The sequence below is a fragment of the Centrocercus urophasianus genome, unplaced genomic scaffold, assembly GCF_019232065.1.
Source record: "Centrocercus urophasianus isolate 14NV4802_14NV808 unplaced genomic scaffold, USGS_Curo_1.0 seq_32, whole genome shotgun sequence".
Taxonomy (NCBI): Eukaryota; Metazoa; Chordata; class Aves; order Galliformes; family Phasianidae; genus Centrocercus; species Centrocercus urophasianus.
Window position 1 is genome coordinate 8,048,623 of NW_024884889.1, and position 21,056 is coordinate 8,069,678.

Sequence of the window (21,056 nt, forward strand, 5' to 3'; positions counted from 1 at the left end):
GGAATGCAGACTCTGACAGAATGATGAAGAAGGAAACCAGAAATTATAACAGCATTAATCAGAGTTGCTTCAGCATCTTCAGGTGTGGCAAAAGCTGACAAGCCTCATGATGCAATACAGTGACTTAACCTCTTCCTTTATAGAACATACAGGACATATGATAGTCTTTTTTTTTTTTCCCAATATCTGCAAAATGATGCTGTTCAAACACCCTTAAAAGCCTCAGTTGGTAGTAAGATGTTTGTGTGAAGACAACTGGAGCATTGACTTAAAATCAAATAAACAAGTCTTTTTAAAAAAATATATAAAGTTTATCTGGAATGTTTTTATTACTTTATTAGGATGCTTTATGAGGCAAATCCAATTACATTTATTAGTAGCCTATGACTAAGTACCATTTGCATAGCACAACCTGCCTAGAAGTTCAGCACAAAAGCAAGCACAAACTGAAACAGAACCCAAATAACAAGCTGCTTTTGTGATTATTACATCCTAGAAATGGACCGTGTACCAACTTTTGTTCAAGACTGGAACCTGCACACTGTATGTAAAGCATTTACTTCCAGCCTGAAAGCTTAAACAAGAAGAACAAAACCACAATGTAAAAAATATGTAAAGCAAAAGCAGCATGCAGGTATACAAACAATAACACCTCCACAAAGAAATTGTTAAGACAATAAAAAATTGGATAAATACATGCAGCGAGCTTTGGAATGCAAGGTATGGTACACAACAGGCATGGATAGTTAATAAACATTCCGTTCACTTCTTTTATTAGTGCATTAATCTACGTTATTTTGTTACTTTAAATATTTCAGAAATAACGAAATAAAATTGATTATACATAAAAAAGCTGTTAGTACAATTATGGCATATAACTTCCAATCTTCACTTCTTTTCTTGAGAGTTTAATAGCTTTTCCTAGAAGAAACTTAATTGTATGGCCAAAGAAAGCAATATCTTCATACTTGCTTTAATCAAAGTTTTATTTTCTAAATAACATTGCTGCACTCACCATCATGCATTCATGGAGTACCTTACTGTAAAGTACTCCACTTTACATTTAGTCCTCAATGCAAACAAAAAGATTGTTAAACGCTGTATAATCAAAGAATATTAGGATTTCATAATCACAAAATAAACAAGAGAGTTAAGCAAAGCAGACTACGATAACAAAAAACAGGATGAATAGAAGGCTTACCCCTATCCTGGGCTCACTCACAAAACACCAGTAGAAGCAATCTCCAGAAGAGATCCTTCCCCACTGGTAGCCAGCTCTTAAATAGGTCTAGGAGCAGCACAGCTGAATTGCCTTCACCTGTGCTCCTCTGGCTGACTCATGGCTCACCTCAGGTGATCAATCAGAGGTTCAGGCCTTGATTCAGCAGTTCCCATACAAACACTTTCCTTTAAATAACTAAGAATGAAGATTATGCAAGAAGATATAGAGAAAAAGTGTAGAAACCATTGCTAGAACAGTAGGAAAATTCAGTTTTCTGGTAACAGGCAAATTGCACTTGTCTTTAGCCCAGGTCTACTCTTTCCATTGCAGGGAGAAGACTAGCCTCTTTACTCCACAATACCTCTCTCCTTACACCCTTCCAGACTATCATACCTCTCTCCTCTATTTGCTTCTCTATTGGTAATTTTCCAGTTTGAAATCTCATATAGAAACATGGATAACCACAGCAGCAAGTCTGCCAATAAAACTGCCTAAGCAGAGCTTATGCCTCCAGTCCAAACTTTTGGCTGTCCAGACACTCAAGATGACGTAAGATTTAGAGACTGAAGGATGTAATGGATTTCAGTAGACCTTTCTATTATTCAGTGGAGAGCAGAGAAGAGGGAGTAGCACAGCACTCCACGCTCAGAAGTTCAAAATTATTTCTGGTTGGCCCTTCTGAACGTGTTCAAGGCTGGGCTCATACCCAGGACAGAAGCAGTTTCAGACAGAAGTGTTCAAAACAGACAAATCTACTGTTAGCTGAAAATGTTCTCAAGTAGAAACGCTGTAACTATCCTGACAGTACTTAACTTTGATGATATCTCTTCCTGTGAAAGTTCAAAGCTTGTGTAAAAAAAAAAAAAAAAGTGATGAAAGTTATGAACTCCTTCACATAAAGCATGAAATTCTGTTTTAATAAAACATAAGCATAATAAAAATGCTGGCAGCAGAACTTCTTCAGCAAACTCCTTGGACCTTTCTTGATGTGAGGTCAAGCACAAGAGACGTTTAAAATATTATTTCTATGCTTCATATAAAAATACTTTTAAAAGAAGATGAACAAGTCTGTAAGAAATACAGATGTTTATAAAACTTTTCTCCACGCACAAACAGAAGTATCTATACAGCATCATACCTTAGCTGATGTTCTCTCAGATTAGACAAGGCTTCCATTCCATGTAAATACGAATACACAATCTCCAAATCCTACAAGCAGATGAAAAACACAGTTAGGATTCTCAATTAGGTATAAGCTGTTAAAATACTGTTCTTATAATTCATTCAGAGCTCTCCTATTCCAGGCCACAGGAATATTGGAAATAACATGTTTACAGGCAACTAAGGGCAAGCTTCATGAAAACCTCTGATTCCCCTTTGGAAACTGGCACAGGAAAGTATTATAATATGCCCACATCATAAAATTCAAAGACAGAAAACCTTTATGCTTTTGCTCAGTAAGCAAGCCTGGTCCAGAATTCTATGGAGCTACTTTGCAACTGTCCTGCTTCTCAATGGCTGCGCACCCAAAACCCTTTGCTTACTCCATAAAGAAATGTAACAGGAAAAATAGTCCTTCTGCATGCAGTGGAAAAAAGGCACAAAACAGTAAGCCACAATTACCCAATGTAGATTAACTTCTCAAAGAGAAGTTACAGTGAGAAAAGTTAAAATGACCACAGAATAACAGAACTGTAAGGTTTGGAAGAGACCTCTAGAGATATCTAGTCCAACCCCAACAAGTTGTTCTAGTTCAATGTATTATTGCACGAGTGTAATTGTACTGAAATCACACTACTGGTCAGAAAAGATGTGAGGAGGTGCAGTGAGTGCTTGAGACTAAATAAACGTATCTAAAAGGAAGTCATTCCCCCCACACACACACAATGAAAAAAAGAAGTAAATAGTTTGATAAAGTGGAAGAAACACACAAGTAAGCCAACTCAAAATTCTGCTGTTCTGGTCCTTCTGTTCCTTGCTCTTTGGAGGCTCTGGTCCTCCTATGAGAAGCAGAGGATGCATCAAGGACAAAAAACACTATGGATTGGAATGAAGGGACCTTGCACATTACAGCTTTGGGAACAAAATATAGCAGACACTTGCAGGGCTTTTTTTTTTTCCTTTTTCTTTTTATACTGATGAAAGGATATAAATCTCATGTCTGCTGCTCACTTGCAGACAGGCTTGGGGTGAAGCAGAGGTTCCTCTGAGGGCCTGCACTCACTGTGGGGAGCTGAAAGGAGATCGCATCTCCGCATAACCCATCACCATGGGCACGAGCCTGGTCAGAAGGCTTTAATTCTGAACTGCCTGCAACGGGCAGGCACAAGAGTTCTTCTCTAACCCTTTACCATCAGGGCTAGCACTGTGGTCTCCCTCGAGTGGCATGGATTTAATATGCAGGGAATGATTCACAGAGTAACTGAAGAACCACTAGAGACTCTGAGTTCAGGGAATCCACAGATCTCAAGTGGAAGCACGCAGTCAAAAGGGTCCACAGACATCTTGCCTTCTTGTCAAAGCACACTGGCATTATCGCACTGCAGCTGATGTGCAGCAGTGCCAGATCAGCTGCTCCTCACAAGTGCTGCAGTCTCTCTCCAGAAGGTGTTCGACAGCAAACAGCTCCCTCTAGCACCACGAGTGTTCACTGACATTTGAGTGACCAATTCCAATATCAATCCAGTCACTAAATTCCCCTAATTGAAAAACAAAACAAAAAAACCCACAGCAGAGCCAGCCAAGAGCATTGGCTGTATTTTCATACACGAACAGTAGGTACTCTACTGTCCCATTGAGCTTGCAGCATTAACAAGCAGAAAGGCTTTCTGAAAATCATCACTATATTGAATAGGCATCACTGTGTGTCACCTCCATTTTCTGTTTATCTCTGGAAAGCTGTGCTTCACTTAGTTAGCAAACACGGATGTTTAACTGTTGTTTGAACTTCTAAGTTAAAAGTGAGTTAATGGTACGTAAGAGTCCCGCAGAAACATTTGTACTAAGCCTTGCCAAATGCCAAATGGAGTCAGAATGCTTGAAACGGTGGCAAAATAACAGCCATCTTACCCACCTGCCACCCCCTCCCTTCCCCAAAGCCCCTCACCTTCATACATACCAACTTAGGCTGAATGTTTTCTGTTTTGACAGCATAGACAAACCAGCAGAAAGCTGAAGACTCAAAGTTCTTACGAAAAGGATTTTGCTTGAAGGAGGACACAACACACCTTTAAATTTATGCAGAATCGCTGAGCAAAACCTTAAAAGCAGCAGTTAAATTACACACATGCTGCGTGCTGCGCTTTCTGCTCCTGCAATACATGTACTCCAATTACCACACGGTGGCAGCCTGAGCCATCGAAAGTTCTAAGACTGCCATTCTTCACACAGTTCCTTCTGTTTTAAAAAGTAATTGATACTTTATAACAGCTTATGAAGTCCTAAGCTAGCTGCAACAGATGCAAGAGGTTCACATCCTGCTACAATAACTTTCTGCTTTCTAACCACATCCATAGGAAAAAGATGCCACAGCAGCCAAGCATAGAGCAGATCTTACTGCAAGAATTCCAGTCTGCATAAAGGCCTTGACAATGGTTAGAAAACACTGTCAATGGAAACTCTAAAAGCAGAGATCATGCTAATGCAGAGAACAAGTTAGCAGAGCTTTAAAGCATTTTCCTTATTTAAAACGAAGAAACGGGCTGAAAGGCAGAAAACTAATCTGCACTTCAGTCCATGGCACAGCCCAAGTTGTATGCTTAGTTGCTGCACGTGGAGCAGATTGGAATTTAATTCGCTGATATTTCTTGATTTGTTTCAGTGCTGTTAGCTGGCTCACGTTAATTTTCTGACTGGGCTACGGAAGAAAACAGGGAGACTCGGGATTTAACACAGCTCAGCTTCATTTAGAACTGTTAAAAAAAAAAACATCTGCAGTCCTACCTTTGCTCTCACTTCTAAGAAAAATCTACAGATACTGACATACAGATATTGCCAACACACTTGAAAACAAATGCAACATCAGGTACGCAAGCCAAAACCAAAATGTTGACCCCAAATTCACTCTAGCTTTAAAAACGTTCACTTCAGTGACATATACACCCCAAAATTCACTAGCTGCAGCTTACAAAAGCATGCCACCCAACACCTTTTGAACTTCTGCTGATTTCAGTTCTGCTTTGCATTAAGACATTAAACTACCAGCCGAACTCAACTACTCCTACAGTCAAAAGTGCTCCAAGACATTTCAAATTCAAGGGTAAGAACAAGATACAAGCTAATTCCTGAATCCACCATACCAGGGTGGAAAAGGCTCCTCAAAGCACCTGATATCCACCTCGAGCTCACAACTACCAGCCTACCGACTCCAGGACCGTTTCCAAGAGCCTGGCCCTTGCCACATCAGCTCATCACTCAGATCAGGGCAGCCAGGAGCGAACAACAGAAAACACACAGAGAGCAGAGGCGGCTCGGGGACAGGCGGCTGCGCCCTGCTCACAGCTCCAGGCCCTGGCAGGGCCCCAGCCAAGCGGTTTCAGCATTGTGAAAATGGGAGCTCCCAGCCCTGCCACTCATCTGGCTCAGCACTGCTCAGCGGCTGGGTGTTGGGGAGATGGAGGTGGAAGCTGGCATATTTCTGCTGGCTTATGCACGCCGTAACAGCTAGCAGGGAGTGAGTGCTGGTAGTTTCAGCACGGCTGACAGAAGAGTTAGCTTGAAACTGACACTTCCTTTTCTCCTCAAGTATTGAATGTCTCCCCCATACGCAGCCCTAGTCATATACTAAGGAGAGACTGAAGAACTAAGCTGTAACTGAAACCAACATCGCATCTTTCTTCTCTTTCTTTGCAGCTGTGGGATCCTCTTCCATTTTTTTTCCTTATATCCAGCACCTGAAAGTACCTGACTTTCAGTCATTCATGTACCTATTCCAAGCATTTCTTTCTTGCCCCTCTAGCATTCAATTCAGCACCCATCTGTCTAGTTGCCTGTACCAGCTCCAAGGCCAAAACAGTGCCAGTATTGCTGAAAGAAACAGACTGGATTACTGCAGCCACTCATCAGGCTCAACCAGAAGTGCCCGTGCCACAGAAGAGGTTCCTCCTTCCCAGCATGTCTGTGCACACAAGTGGCTTCCAACAGCTGTGTCACACTCACCACAAGCTGTTCAGAAGGACATGCAGGCTTCCTGCCATCAGAGCCAGCAGCTTCTGAGGGAAGGGCAGGCAGGCAGAATGGAAGCGACTTGGGTTGTCCCAGCCAAACCCCAAGGTATGGCAAGATGTTGCCTTGAAAGTGAGCTCATGCTTTACGAATATTAAGCTGTCAAAAGCAAGAGCAAAACCACAGATTGAACAGACTTACGCCACAACACAAAAATCCAGCGTTGCCGACACTAAAATCCCTGCCATGCACAAAGGAAGATGAAGTACTCTACTTTTAGCTTCCCAAGGAAAAAAATTAAACTTCCTCATAGTTGCTGTGCAGGAACGTGTCCAGGTATGTGAGTATTTATCAGTGAGCCATACCAGGAGTCAGCCACCAAAGAGATTACAATGAAGTGTTTGTCATGTAGTTCTGACATCGTCTTCCTCACATCAGGACCTCCACACTCAGGGGATGGGTGTTCACTGAACGGAAAGCCAGGCATAATCCTACGTAACACATTATTTTAAGTTAAATTACTCTTTTTAACTTCACTGTAAGCTATCACATCATTGTTTCTCAAAGTTATCCCTACTACTACACAGCACACAACAATTTGTGGCTTTCAAAACAATTTCTCTCTTCAGAATAAGGTGACCCAATTGGCAGCTACACAGATCTTACTCTGAACGGTGGGGACAGCAAGGCGAACTATCAGTGACTAATAATTTATCTCTGAACACAGAATAAAACTGATAATTCTTCATATACTGGATTTCCAAGAGTCACCTGAGACACCAAGCACCTCCCCCAGCCCAACACATCCCTCTCATAGCAAGGCTTCAATGAGAAGAGGACTTGAACGGGAGAGTTTCTAAACACAAGTACCTTCTCAGCGGGATCAAAAGGCAACTTTTGAATGCAAGGGTCTTTTAGAGACATCAACTGTTAAAATGGTTATTTTAGAACACTGGCTAAACCTGTTGGAGAGCCAAAGTTCTGAAAAACGTTGCCATCTTCAACCTGTATGAATTTGTCTTGACTAGTATGCATCATACTTCAGGAAACCTATGACAAAACATGACTCCTCAGTAACCAGGCATGACTAAGCTTGAGAACCAGCCCCCATCAGAAGGGCTGTATGTGGAGCACAAGCCTCCACTTCCTCTGCTTGGGCTATGTGGTGGGAAAGGAATACAGGCACTGTATTGATCTTGCTCAGGCTTGCTGAGACACGAAAATTGTTATTATTAGCTACGCTGTGAGGAAGGACATTTGTTCTGGGTTAGGAAAGGAATTTTCAAACCCAATTGGCAAAAGGAAAAGCAGGCAATTTCTATCTGGAACTGAAGCACCCGTACATGAAGGTCATAAGGAACAACTCCAAAACCTCCTAAAGAAAATGGAAAATTCCCATTTTCATGGTCTGTCTTAGCTGGGCACTGTCCCAGCTCAGAACAAAAGCACGCTCCTGCAAAGCCTTCAGTTGAATTATTACTTCTAAAATTCAGAAGCTGGAGAAATACTACAGGATTGTGGCAAAAAAAAGTGTGGAGAAACAAGGTGTTTCAGTGGGATACTTAATTCAGCCTCCTCTCTTTCACATGTATTTTGTTTGGGTTGTGAATACTTTGTTTAAACAAGTTCCCCGTGAAAGATAATTTCATTCATCTCCTTTTATGCTTTTTTTTTTTTTTTTTCCTCCTAAAAAAAAACTGGGTTATAAACCTCTGCTCCCACGTGAAGCCTCAGAGATTCACATACAATAATTTGAGCAGTTGCTGGTTTTCAATCTTAACCAGCAAAACCTGCTCAAACGTATAAAATGGAGTTGGAAGGTTCAGTGACCCCTCCACTGGAATAGACTTTTAACCTTGGCTCAAAATTAGTACAATTGATTTTAATAACCTGCTGGTCATAAAGCTTTTAGCTGAGTAAAGAAATGAAGACAGTCGTGAATATGACCATCCTATATGACGGGGTTACACGTGCAAAGGGTGGACGGGAAATCAAAGCCTGCCATCTCATTGAAGTCAGTGCATAAACTAATGAGCATAGGAAATTACAGGGTAGTGCTGTGCATTTCCTTTCTGCTTTCCAGACTCTCGGAAGTCAGACAATTAAATGCTTAACACAACAGTGTAAGTTCTGTAGTCAAAAATCCAATCTTTGGTCGCGTGTCCAAACGTAAACAAAATGGTTTCACCACAAAAGATCTCTCCTACTGATTGCACAGCTCATAATTATAAAAGGCACTTATGTTACTCGTTATTTGAAGTATATATACTTGCCTTTTCATGCCTTTTCAATATTTATAGCCGACAGTTGGAAGCTTGCATTAAATCTGTTCCACCCATTTCACATTCATTGTACCAAAGTTCACATATTTTGTTGCTCTTAGGCCAGTCCCCAGGGGTTTGGTTTCATTTTCTTCTCATAATGCTTAGAAGAGCCTCAAATTGTTTTGAGACCGTGTTATTTGTCCCACATTTTCCATTATTTATATAATATAAGATTCAATATCTACTACAAGAAAATGACTCTCTTAACAAATACCAGCTAATAAATGAAGTGGGACTTATTTCAAAACAACTATTTGCAACAGAAATGTAACTAACCGCTTAAAATTATAGTGGTTGACAGTCTTTGAACAACAATTTAGTAGGTTTTTTGGATTTTCTTTTTTTCTTAGCTTCATTACTTTACAGGTTAGATCCATAACTAAACCAGTCAAACTAACCCCCACCAAGTAAAGACATCCCATCCATCCTCCCAGTTTGGTCTTGTTGAAATCCTGATACACTTTCCTTGCAATGGGCAAGAACTCTACTGTCTGAGAACTGTGTATTTCTATAAAGCTTAGGTCACAGTACTTTAACATCACAGCCAAGCACAACTACATGGCACCCTTTCTTCAAATGCATCACCACAGCTATCGTGATCATTACAAGTCAAGCATACACCATACTGGTACCCACAGAGCATCACGTTTGTTGGGAGGGGCGGCTGCTCCCAGCCACAAGCAAATAAATTACAGTGACATTAAAGAGCTGCCATTTGCCAACTGATCTGTGATAGTCATTCACGTAAAGATTTCACGTTCATCATTACAAACAAGCTATAAATGTATTAACAGGCTAAGAAGGCAAGGATGCTTAGCTGATGAATGGGCATCCCAGTAAACTACACCAGCACAATCAGACAAAGCCAGAGCCCAACTATTCCTGTTTTGTCTCATTTCTCTAGAATACTCCCATTTTCCCCTATCTTCTTTTTAAGGCTCCCAATAGCTTTGCTGTGCCTTAGCAGCTCCGAGCCCAGCTGTGAAGCACAGCCTTTTTCAGCACTGTCCCGAGTGCTGAAAGCCAGCAAACTCCACCCACCACTTCCTGCATTTTTCCTTTGCCACTCAGGAATAAAAATTATTATTATTAATGATAATATTAATACTAATTTAAAAAGGAAAGCAAAGAAACAAACAACCACAACCAACAAAACCAGGATTCCTAGAGGTCTCCAAAGAAGCCCCCAATAGCCCCAAGTGCTCTCCCGAGGTTCCTTGCTGCAGACTGACATCAGCATCCTCCGGGACTGCTGAGCTGCCTGCCTGATTACCATGACAACACGCAGGCAGGAAACAAAAGAAACCAAGCTCTGGGAGCAGCGCTCTGCCAGGACTTACAACAGAAATATCTCAGCAGTACTATAATCAACAGAAAAGAGCAAGTTACTTTATATCGCTGGCCTGCAACCATTTTGTGCTGCTGGCTTACAATCAGCCCAAGCAAAAACAGAAAACAAAACAAAAAGCTTAGCTCTCCAGCTGCTGACTGGAGCACTAACTGCAGCAGAACCGCACAGCTCCTTCATGGCATGGACAGCTCTATTTTCACTTGAGAAAAACCCTGTTTCTCAGTTCCTTTACATTCGTGAACCAATAAATAAAAGCACAAGGAAAGGAGGAGATAGGATTACACAGTGGCTGATTTCACAAGGGGTTCAAGTGCGATATGCAACTTTTCTCTCGTGTTTAAACAACGTGTTAAAATTCATGTAGGCAGCCAAAATTCAAACATTCGGCTCCTCTTAGTTCAGTTTATAATTTAAACAAAAGCTTTATCATTTGATCTCCTGTTTTAAAAGGAGATAGCACAAAACTCTGAGAGGTTTTTTGAGCGTTTCTTCCAACAGATATTAATCTTTCTCCAAGCATCAGCGATAGGTCACAGGAAAACTATTCCCAAACAATCAAGCAAATGATCCCCCTGAAGTACGTATCTGCATGTCAAATCAACCTGCACCCAGCAGTTCACCTCGAAAGCTGCTAGCGGTCACATCCTCCCAGAGCTGCGATTACTCCTCCGTGCAAATGAGGTGATTAGAAAAATGCTGAAGTGCTTTCCACAGAACAGCCTCTCCAAGCCTCGATCTGCTAGCTCAGGTGTTTCCTGAAGCAGGGGCTGCATTTAATAATTGCACATTTTTATCTTCTGGGTTTGGGGCTGAGCTTTCGGGTTTTCTTTCCTTCCGATAAGAATTGTAGGATTCTGAAAGGACTCGTCTTAAACATAACTTTGGGATGAATCAGTTCCCATATCTCAGGTGGGCTGACTGGAGACATTTCCCTGATCTGATATGGGTAGATTGTCATAGCCTTAGAAGCAGAACGGCTTCTAGACAAAGACATTTGCACATCAAATGGTGAAACATTCAGTCATTAAGCACTGTAGCGTTACTGCAGTGTTTAAGTGCTGTCCCTCTTCGGTCACCATTCTGCACCTAAATGCAGCTCTGAGTACCACAAAATAAGACGGGAAAAAAGAGAAACACCTAGCATTTTTTGTTGCCAATGGTTAGCTTTCCTTTCACTCTGACAGTGGCCAAACTGAGTCCTCAGTGAGCCAACCTCATCTGCCAAAGCCACCTCCCGAAGGCTCAGGCTACTGTGTTGACCCGTTAATGGTCTAAGTCCAGTGAGGCTATGCACATGCCCGCAGCCAGCCCACGTGAGGCCTCCCATGGCACAAGGAGCAGACAAGACCACTACAGCTCTGCAGCCACAAGATGAGCAGGGCTCAGCCCATCTGCTCTGCCTGTGCCCGCTAAGGTGAAGCCACACAGCTTCAGCAAATAAAACGGATCACTGCCCCGCACGGGAAGGGCTTATTTCCCTTCATTCAGCTTCATCCAGTGCTGCATCCACAAGGGAAAACCATCAGGAACAGTAGCTCAAAAAAAAAAATACTAGAGAGAAGTCGAGCATAAAGCTTCACTACAACACTCCACCAGTCAAGAAAAATTGCATTTTAGAGAGAACAGGCCGTGCAAGTTGGCTTGGCTTGAATTGTCTGAAGGAATTTGGAAACACTTTTCTCTTTATCATTCCCCATTAGCAGCTCTAGATAGCCCTTCCTCAGTATTCTGAAGTCCCTTTTATCTTATCACTCAATCAGATCCAAACCCATTTCTTGCATCAGACTCCCAAACCCAACATCCAACACCTATATTCATAATTGAATCTCAAATTCCACACCTTAAAACGCTGTACTGGAATCAGGAGTTACTCTGTCCAATAGCAGTGACTGTTTACCTCTGATCTACAAGCTGTCAACTGAACTACAGCTTAATTTCTATTTAACTGCTAGCAAGCTAAGTGATGAAATCACAACTGATTCTCTTATTTTTATTATTTTTTATTTATTTTATTAGGTCTCCAAGAACATTCAAGTGTCGTGCTAGCATTTCTCCCCACCTCGTTCTCCAGTTCTAACAAATACCAACCAACATCTACAGGTCAGCAGGTACAGCAGCTGCCAAAGAACTGGCAGCAGGTTTTGCTGAATGGAAAAATCCAGCGCTCCACCACCTGAAAACTCCACACAGGACAGCAGCAGGCTGTCTTTCAGCATCTTAATTCACCCCACACTAAAAGCAAATAAGTTTTAAAACTTCACAGTCTTTTCACAGCGCCATCAGGTTTTTTATTCTTTGCTTAGTATAACTCAGTTAAGTCTTAACATGAAAAAGCTTACTGGTTACTTTGCAGACTGATTCAGACTGAGCACGACAGCCATCAATTTACAAAACCTTAAGATACTGCTTATCAACTGATGAATGAGTGACATTTGTTCTTTAACACTGAGTGCTTACCTTCACAGCAGCACGTGTCTGAACTACAAAACCGCACACTAAAGCACGTGCATTTTTCATTAGAGACTAGTAATTTACTGCCAAGTCTGACGACACTTCTTCACTATGAAAAGCAACCCCAAGGAGAGCCCAGCTCTAGCAGCAGAGTGAAACACCACACATCTCCCCAAAGGAGGTAACAGATAAGTTCTCTCTGCAGAGTACCCCACGTGAGCCCTCGTAATACCACTAGAAATCCTACTGTAAACACGGCCAGGCACCACATCAGTATCTACACATTCCTAAGAGTGTGCTAAGAAATATGACTAACATTAATTACCTGTTCCCACAGGTCTAGAGTGTTCTAAAACAAGAAAAAGAGACAAACATCTTTCCGCTCATTCTTCTGAGTCTAGCACAAGACCATAGAAGTGGGATGCCGAAAGGCAGCAAGTATTTTCTGATGACACCACAGCCATGGAACAGGACAGTGGCCAAGGAGGTTGGCTCCAGGAGCAGCCAGCGCAACTCATGGCTGCACAGCACTCACTGGCACACCTGAGCTTTGGGCACGGAGGGAGAGGGGGTTACTACTGACAACAGTGGGTCTAAAAGCAGAGGTTTGGGGTTGTTTTTCTTTTTGCAAAGGCTGGGCACAGTGGCTGAGTTGCACGATCTGCTTGGCTGCAGAGTACTGGGAGGGTAAGGCACAGCCCTGTGGTGTTGGGCATGAAGAACCGAGATGCAGGCAGGCCTGTCATTAGCTGTGGCCTCCACTGGCCTCACGCTGGTACCAGCAGAGTTAATTGCTGCTTTTCTTCCTCACTGTCCAGCCTCACTGAGTAAGGCTCATTAAGTCAGGAACCTGACGACATCAAGACAGTCTCCACACATTTAGATAGCACTTCTCTGCTGGAAATAAGCCACAGAAACCCCAGAGAATGAGGTGTAGAAGGCAGATCCACAGAGAATCAGCTCAGGAGTAACAGAACCGGATGATAACTCCCACTGTGGAAACCCAGGGTGTCTCTGTATCGTTCTCACTGCCCCAGGTCTAGAAACTCAGCTCAGGAGTTACTCAGTCAACCCTATATTGTCACAGGATTTCCTCAGAGCACTCCTTGTGCCTCCACATGCTGCTCCATCTCAGCTCAGGCATGTGGCAGGACCTGACTTCTCCCAAAGATCCCCGCAGCACACGTACTCCAGATATTAACTGAGGTGGCAGCCTTTCAGGGGTGGGACTTCTTCCTTTTAGAAAGCCTGCTCCTCCCTCAGTTAGGCTTAGCACAGATTATGATGATTATGTCTAGTGACCACCATATCCAAAGGGTGGCTTGTTTGTCTGATTTTATCTATTTAATCTGCAAGTGATTAACCTCAGGCAAACTGGTTCAAGAAACAGCAATTAGACTGTCAACATTTCATCAACAATGTGTTGTACCAGCACAGCACTTCCAGGTGGCACTCAGTCATTTTTCCTACATGCACGGCCCATTCATAGCAGCTGAGTACTTCTGTTGAAAGAAGTTTCTACCTTGCCACGTCAGTCCCTCTGCCTCCTATCCCTCACCAACATTAAGCCATCACTTCTAAACATCACTTCTACGTTTCAATAAAGATCTGTGGGGTTTCTTTGCCTTTCTTTGGCAATTGCTGTAGGTTGGCAAGCGTGTCTACCATTTTTTTTTCCTGCTAACTAATTCAAATAAATTAGTTCACTGAATATCTAACCACATTCTCTCCTTTGCCTTCAGTATTTAGAGCAAGCAGGAACACGGTTGATGGCCAGTATAAAAATGAATTAGTGGCCTGTAAGCAGCTGCTACAGGGCAAGTGCACAGCTTAAATAACCAGCAGATGAGGAAAGAAATTGTCACCTTCCTTGGCAGACGCTAGAAAAAGACTGGACGTTCAGCAGCTCCAAGGCCCCACACATTTTATGGCCAGACAAACCTGGTAAAAGTTCTATGTAAGTTCCAGCTGTACTGCTAACTAAAGCCATTTGGCACTTAGGAAGGTGCAGAAGGCAGCTGGGAGTTCTACAACAAGCTCATCAGCTGTATGTTTCTGGGGAAGCAATCAGCAGAGCAATATTTTTCTTGAAAACTTTGTTTATGGCTGTTCATAGAAATAAGGAACCCTACAGCTTCTCTTTAGAGTGCAGAATACATGATCACACTGCTTATTTTTGGTGCTTACTCTTCCACAACAAACCGAAGGAGAAATAAAGCAAGACTTGGCTACAGATCACTGTCACAAGCAACAGAATTCAGCGGCCTGCAGCTCTCATTGCACCTTAGCTGCACACACAGCTCAACACTCACTTGCACAAACAGCAGGACTCAGACACTGCTCAGGAGCTCTGATTGCCAGGTGCTCCAACTGCCACCATCACTGCCTGACCTGCCCTGAGCCAAATCTCAAACGACTGTTTCCACTTCCTATTTGCAATGTCCTTAAAATAGGCTACTTGCATATTCTCTGTATTTCCAGGGATCCAGCACCCAATAGTGGCTTTGGCTCCCTTCTCTGCTGCCCAAATTGAAATTCGGGCCCTAGGAATTGGGAACACCTTTTTGCAGCCTGCCAGAGATGATTTTATCACCTCAAACAACGTACCAGCACAGCACAGCATGCATCTTCTCCTGCCAGTCCTGCAGCTGGCAGTGTACAGATGAAGGACAGCCTGAATGACAGAGACGGTCACAGCTCAGGTTTCCTCCAGATTTGCCAGAAGACATTCTCCAGCATTACAGCTGTCATTTAGCTGACTCTGTACAGTTGTCTCACCACATCTCAGAGGATGGTTCTGCAATTCTTTTTTTCGTTGGACATTGACTGGCACTTCTCTGTGATTCTTGCTTTTTTGGAAGACTCAATGAAAGCAATAGTCAAAAACAGTAAGTGCCTTGGGGTTTGCAGTTTTTTTCTGTTTCCTTCAGTAAATCAAGAAAATGCTGATTTCAACCCATTTAAACAGCAATTACAGAATAGCTTCCATTAGATACCTTGATTTTGTTTTCAATGGCACATCAAAAAAAGTTGGAACTCTGGACTGAAAGCAAGAATTCATTAACTCACAGAGACAGAATTCACAGAACGTGCCAGCCAAGTAAGAAGTTAGAAGTTAGCTATTTACTAGATTAATGTTGCAGTCACACACAGTACAAGTACAGAGCACAGGTGGCCATTGAATTATACGCAAGGACTATTTGCCCTTCAGTGAACCAGCTGATAACTCCAGCTAGCTTAGGGTCAACAATACGTGCTTAACGTCATCATCACTGGGGCAGTGGGAGGCAGAGGGTTCCTCCACCATTTGGGGGAATGACCCTAAGGATGAGGGTGCAGAGATGACTGTATGTTCACACCAGTCCTCGGTCGGGTAAGACTGTGACCAGGCTCTCCTTCAGTTTCTTCCACAGGAGCTTACAAGCAGTGCAAGAATGAGAATGCTAACAGCAGCAGAGGCCTACAGGAGGAAAACACTGAGATTTTCAGAACTTCTTCTTGCTCGATTACAAAACTGAGAGGAAATTCTGAAAAGCTGGACTTGCTTCTCAACCACAACACAGGAAAACAGAGATTTCAGTGCCTGCAAGGTGACAATACCATATTCAGGCTGCTGGTCACTGCTCTACTACGCAAGAGCTCTCAGGATTTACTCTGAAAATACTAAGTGATTTGGGAATGAATTATACCATTTTTTATATTTTAAGTAGTGGAATAAATTATTTTTAGAGCTACAGCATTGCACAGTAGATCCTTGGCCATTTCTCCTTTTAAGTCTTCGGCAGCAGCTAACCACCTCGTGGCAAGGGGATGTTCTGTCCTGCTAAAACTGAGAGCTTATTTAAGGCCAAGCACCTTCAGCTTTGCTGTAAGAGAGTCAGGATTCATTCGGAACAAGGGAAGGGAAGCAAACAACTGATCACAAGGCAGATGCTGACAAGGAAGCACAACTTTCCTCGATAAATTGAATTGTAGAAGGCTTGACTGCACACAGACTTTTCAGAAGATGCCCACAGTTTTCTCACCCAGTTAAATCTAGAGAAGTCTTAGAGAAAATCTCTTTACAGGACTAAATTGAGAGAAATGATAATGGCTTGCAGAGAAAGCCTATTTTTAAGCTTGACTTTATACTTTGGCAGAAGAAGAGTGAAATACTGAACTAATAGCTTGACGGGAACTGGTGAAATCTGCAAACCTGATTTCAAAATTTAGTCCAAAAAAATCTTTTTGTATTTTCTTCCAAAGATGAGGCTGACACAAAGAAGTAGTTTTTCTTATCAAACTTATCAAACAAACAAACTGAGGATCTAACCTTTTGTTTCAATACATTTATTCTTTTGATTTGAGAAAGCTACTGTTGAGTGCAAGGTGTATTCCTCTGTTTTCTTGACTGCTAGCTAATTATAACCCAATCTGACAGCCTGAAAGAGCTTTCTGGCAGGAATAAAAGATGAAGAAATCAAGAATTTTTAAGAAACTGGAAATGTGAAGACTTCAAAAGGGGTGGGAAGCACAGAGGGTCCGTGCTGGGGACATCAAACACTTGAAAACACAAGTATTTACACACATTCTTATGTTGTCAGAATAATCTCTTTTAAAAAATTAAAAAACACATTAAGTACTTCATACTAAAGCACCTGACCTGAAACAAAACTTCAGCTTTTTCAAGTTTAAGTTATAATTTAATACTGACCTTTCCTTAGCTTGGTTACTAAAAGTGAGTTACATGTTAGCAAATCATAACACCCTACTCACCTACATTCATCGTGTGCTCAAATGAAAAGTGACTTCAAGAAAAACAGAGCTTTGCTGGTCTTCAAGTAGAAACAGCCTGCCCAAATTCTCAGAACTTACAAGTGAAAAGCAACGCTGGGATCTTTTCTAGGTAACACTTGGTTCAAAGAAATGAACTGCCCAAGCTTTCATTCTTGGCTTCACAGTGAGCTGGCAGAGGAGCACAAGCAGCTTGATCATTTGGCAATGCAAGACCAAGAAGTCAATATCTGGCTGGCTGACAAGACAATTTTCTGGCTGTAATCTCATTCTGCTAAGCAAATTAAAACCAAGAAACGCTTCCATTGCCCTTCTGGTTAATGTCATTTCATTCACTGGAACAGCCTGCTGTTTGACTATTAATATGACTATTACCAAGAATAAGTTTTATTTCTGACCTCAAGCCAGAAGAGTAAAGTCCAAGAAGCCCAGGGTACATTGACAGCACAGCCACTGCTAACATGTATTCAGATGAACCCTCGGAGCACACGTGGTTGGTGAGCACACGCATTACTAAACACAAATACACATCACATGGAAATAGGTTTGCTGGAAGCCCCCTAACACAAAAATATACTAAAAAACCACAATAACTGAGCAAGCAGCACCACACAAAGCAAGCAAAGGATTCTTGTATTCACTGTTTGCTGAATAGCGAGAAATAGAACTCTGAAAGTAACTGGAAGTAGTATATCAAAACAGACTTGCACATAAACATGCACTCAAATGCTTTCATCTCTTCATAGGACGTTTCCCACTGCCTCTGGTGTCAAGATCTTTATTCAGTATACTTTATTAACAAATGGCATTGGGAGGCAGATCTAACAACTCATTCGATAAGTGCAGGTTTTCAGTAAGAAATTACATCACATCATCATCCACATTCCCAGACACTGTTAAAGAAGAATCCTGTTACCACAGAGGCATTCTGGCATCATAAAGGTACTTGATTGAGCCTGGCAGCAGTCCGCAGCTCACAAGCACACAGTGAGGCATCAGAAGATGAAACAAAGTGATTGCACCTTTTGAAGGAGTCCTTTTTCTTTTTTGCCTGTTTTAAACTCTCCTTCCTGAACATGCCAATACTGCAGCTGAATCCCACAGTTACGATTTCTGTTTCGGGTCAGCATCTTACAAAAGTTATATCTAGTTAAATAAGCTTTTTACACAACACTGGAAGCAAAAGTAACCAAAGAACCTCTTACTGTTACTTCATCCGACCGTCTGCACTGTTTCCTACCTCACCATTTGAACCCCAGCACACACAGTAACTGTTTTGAGAAAGAGCACAAAGACGCCCTAATTATTAGAAATCCCTGAACAAACCTAAGCAGCAGAGTAAGATTAATACAGTCACAAGACCCAGAGATTAATCTATTTACCAAAGAATCTGTGCAACAAAGCAGCCTAATACCAGAAGATTACTGAAGCTAGATTTTCAACAAGATAAGAAGGGTCAAGAGACCTGGAGAGTGCAAAACATCTCCCTAATAATGGCTTCTTCTAAAAATAAAAATATGTTCCAGAGGAAAAAGGTTCTATCTTGCCAACATTTAATTTAAAACAGCCTAATTTAAAAACTACACATGAATGAAATCAAGAGTCAAAATTACAGTAAAACATCACAAAATAAGCCAAGTTACGAACTGACCAGTAAAATAAGTCCCCTCCTTTAATTACATCTAAAGAATGAACGCCAAAAAAAACAACCTAAAACACACACACCCCCAAAAAAGGGCTCTGTATCTTAGAGCAGCATGTTTCAAGTCAGTAAATTGAATCCAAATTTTAATTGAAATTATTAATTAAAAAAAAAAAAAATCCCCAACAGTAATTGTAGGAACTACTTATTCCAGGTTTTTCACAACGCAAGTATGGGATTCTTTCCTAAAAGCTACTGTAATCACTTCAAAAGGAAAAGAAAAATAACCCAATGGTTCCAGAGCTTAAGAGTTAAAGGAAACAAATAAGACAGCTCATCAGCTGAACCTAGCTGAACCGAAGGAAGGCTCTGAGGTCCTGAGGCTCGATAATCATCTACAGCGTCATGCGACAGATACCCCAATTACAGGTTAACAGAAGGTGATGCAGTGAATTCAATAACCCAAAACCTGGAACAGGATGATTCCAACTAGGAATTTAAGGGACCATTGGACTCCGCCGCTGTTCTCGTAGACTGCTGTTAAACATTCAGCCAGCTTAAAGGATGCAGAAAATCCCATTGCTTACACCAGGATCAGACAGTTTTCTAAAGGTGCATTCGCAGTGAATTATAGGTATAGTGCAGAAGACTCCATAGGAGCTTCTGCGTGTTGTACAGAAACTCAGACTGACCTTAGTACATTCTTGATCATTGGGTCAGACTTCCACACGCACAAATTCTAAAGGTATGTTCTCAACAAGAATTCCATTTCACACAAAGGACCTTAAGACAACCAAGAACTGATGTCACTTGAGCTTGCACCGAAAGCATTCTCACCATCACTGTTCCTACCATCCAATATTTTCCACTTGGCAGTACCAGTTTTTAATTCATGAACTAGATTAGAGACAGTCGCCAGTTCTAAAGACTTCCAGAGACCTGTAACGAAGCTGAAGCTGCACTCAAACCTGAGTGAAAAGCTTGTGCACAAAGAGAGAAATTCTTCCTTCCATCTAGGGCATCCAGAGGGGAAAAAGCAGGGATGACAGCAGAGGGATTAATGAGTTATGGTAGCTCCCAAACTCCGTGCTCCAGTTTCAGAGGCAGGCCAGCTGGCCACAGTTCCCAGAAAACCTCTCCAGCTCAAGCAAGCCCTAATATCAGGCAGTGCCAAGCAGACCCTGCAGCCCCCACAAGGCCATCGCGTTGCCTGCTGTTACCTTGCAGTGCAATGGGCACCAACTCCTCTCACTGAGAGTAGGAAGCAAGCAGGGTGCTAGAAGGGTACAAGGTGCAGTGCCTCTTCCTACGTGCTGAATTTGTTTGATGTCCCACTCTCGGTCACCTTCAGAAGTAGATGATTTAACACTGCCAAACTGAAAGGTGACACAAAAACCAAGAGGGCCGTATCATTCCTCCACTTCTCAGTGCCTACATTTAACCACGCCTAACTCAGTTCTAAAAGCAAGTCGTACCAGCCACATCCTCCCTTCCTTTTTGCGTTAAATAATTATCTTTAATAATACCTTTATAGCATGCCTTCATTTTCCCACAGTCTCATTAACCTGGTGATTTGAAAACAATAGAGATTCTTGCATGCAAAGACAGAGGATGCAGCTGCTTCCATCTATAAATAAGATGTTGTTATATCAGATGTGACTGCTATTGTGTCGGCAGTCAATCAGTTACACGAGAAGATTAAAAGCAAGGGTGGAGGTGTATTTTTTTTCCCTTTCTGGGAATCGAAAGGCCCTCCATCTTAAATAAAGGACCAATAAGGCAACCAGAAAATAAGTACAATAGTTAATGCAAGTCACTTCTCATACACTCCAACTTCTTGACAGGTTGTGCTCAGGTCAGGTTGGATGGGGCCCTGGGCAGCCTGGTCTGGTATTAAACGTGGAGGTTGTTGGCCCTGCATGCACCTGGGGGGTTGGAGCTTCATGATCCTTGAGGTCCTTACCAATCCAGGCATTTCTATGATGCTATTATTCTTTCCAGAAAGGAAACTTGAACAGGAACAGCAAGCTGGACAATGGACTTGGTGTGCGATTTTAATATCATGTGAGGCTGTCCTTCACCTTGTACAACAGTACTTTAAAGCATATGTGGGGAACAGTAAGCCTCAGT

At 42.1% G+C, this 21,056-nt stretch overlaps 1 protein-coding gene across 1 annotated transcript in view; it reads right to left on the reverse strand.

Moving 5' to 3' along the window:
• RAPGEF2 (Rap guanine nucleotide exchange factor 2) overlaps window positions 1-21,056 on the reverse strand; it is a 160,618-nt gene that overhangs the window by 106,856 nt on the left and 32,706 nt on the right. Inside the window, exon 2 of the mRNA XM_042829793.1 lies at window positions 2,361-2,431. Within this exon, the coding sequence (XP_042685727.1) occupies window positions 2,361-2,431 (71 nt within the window). The remainder of the gene's footprint in view (window positions 1-2,360; window positions 2,432-21,056) is intronic.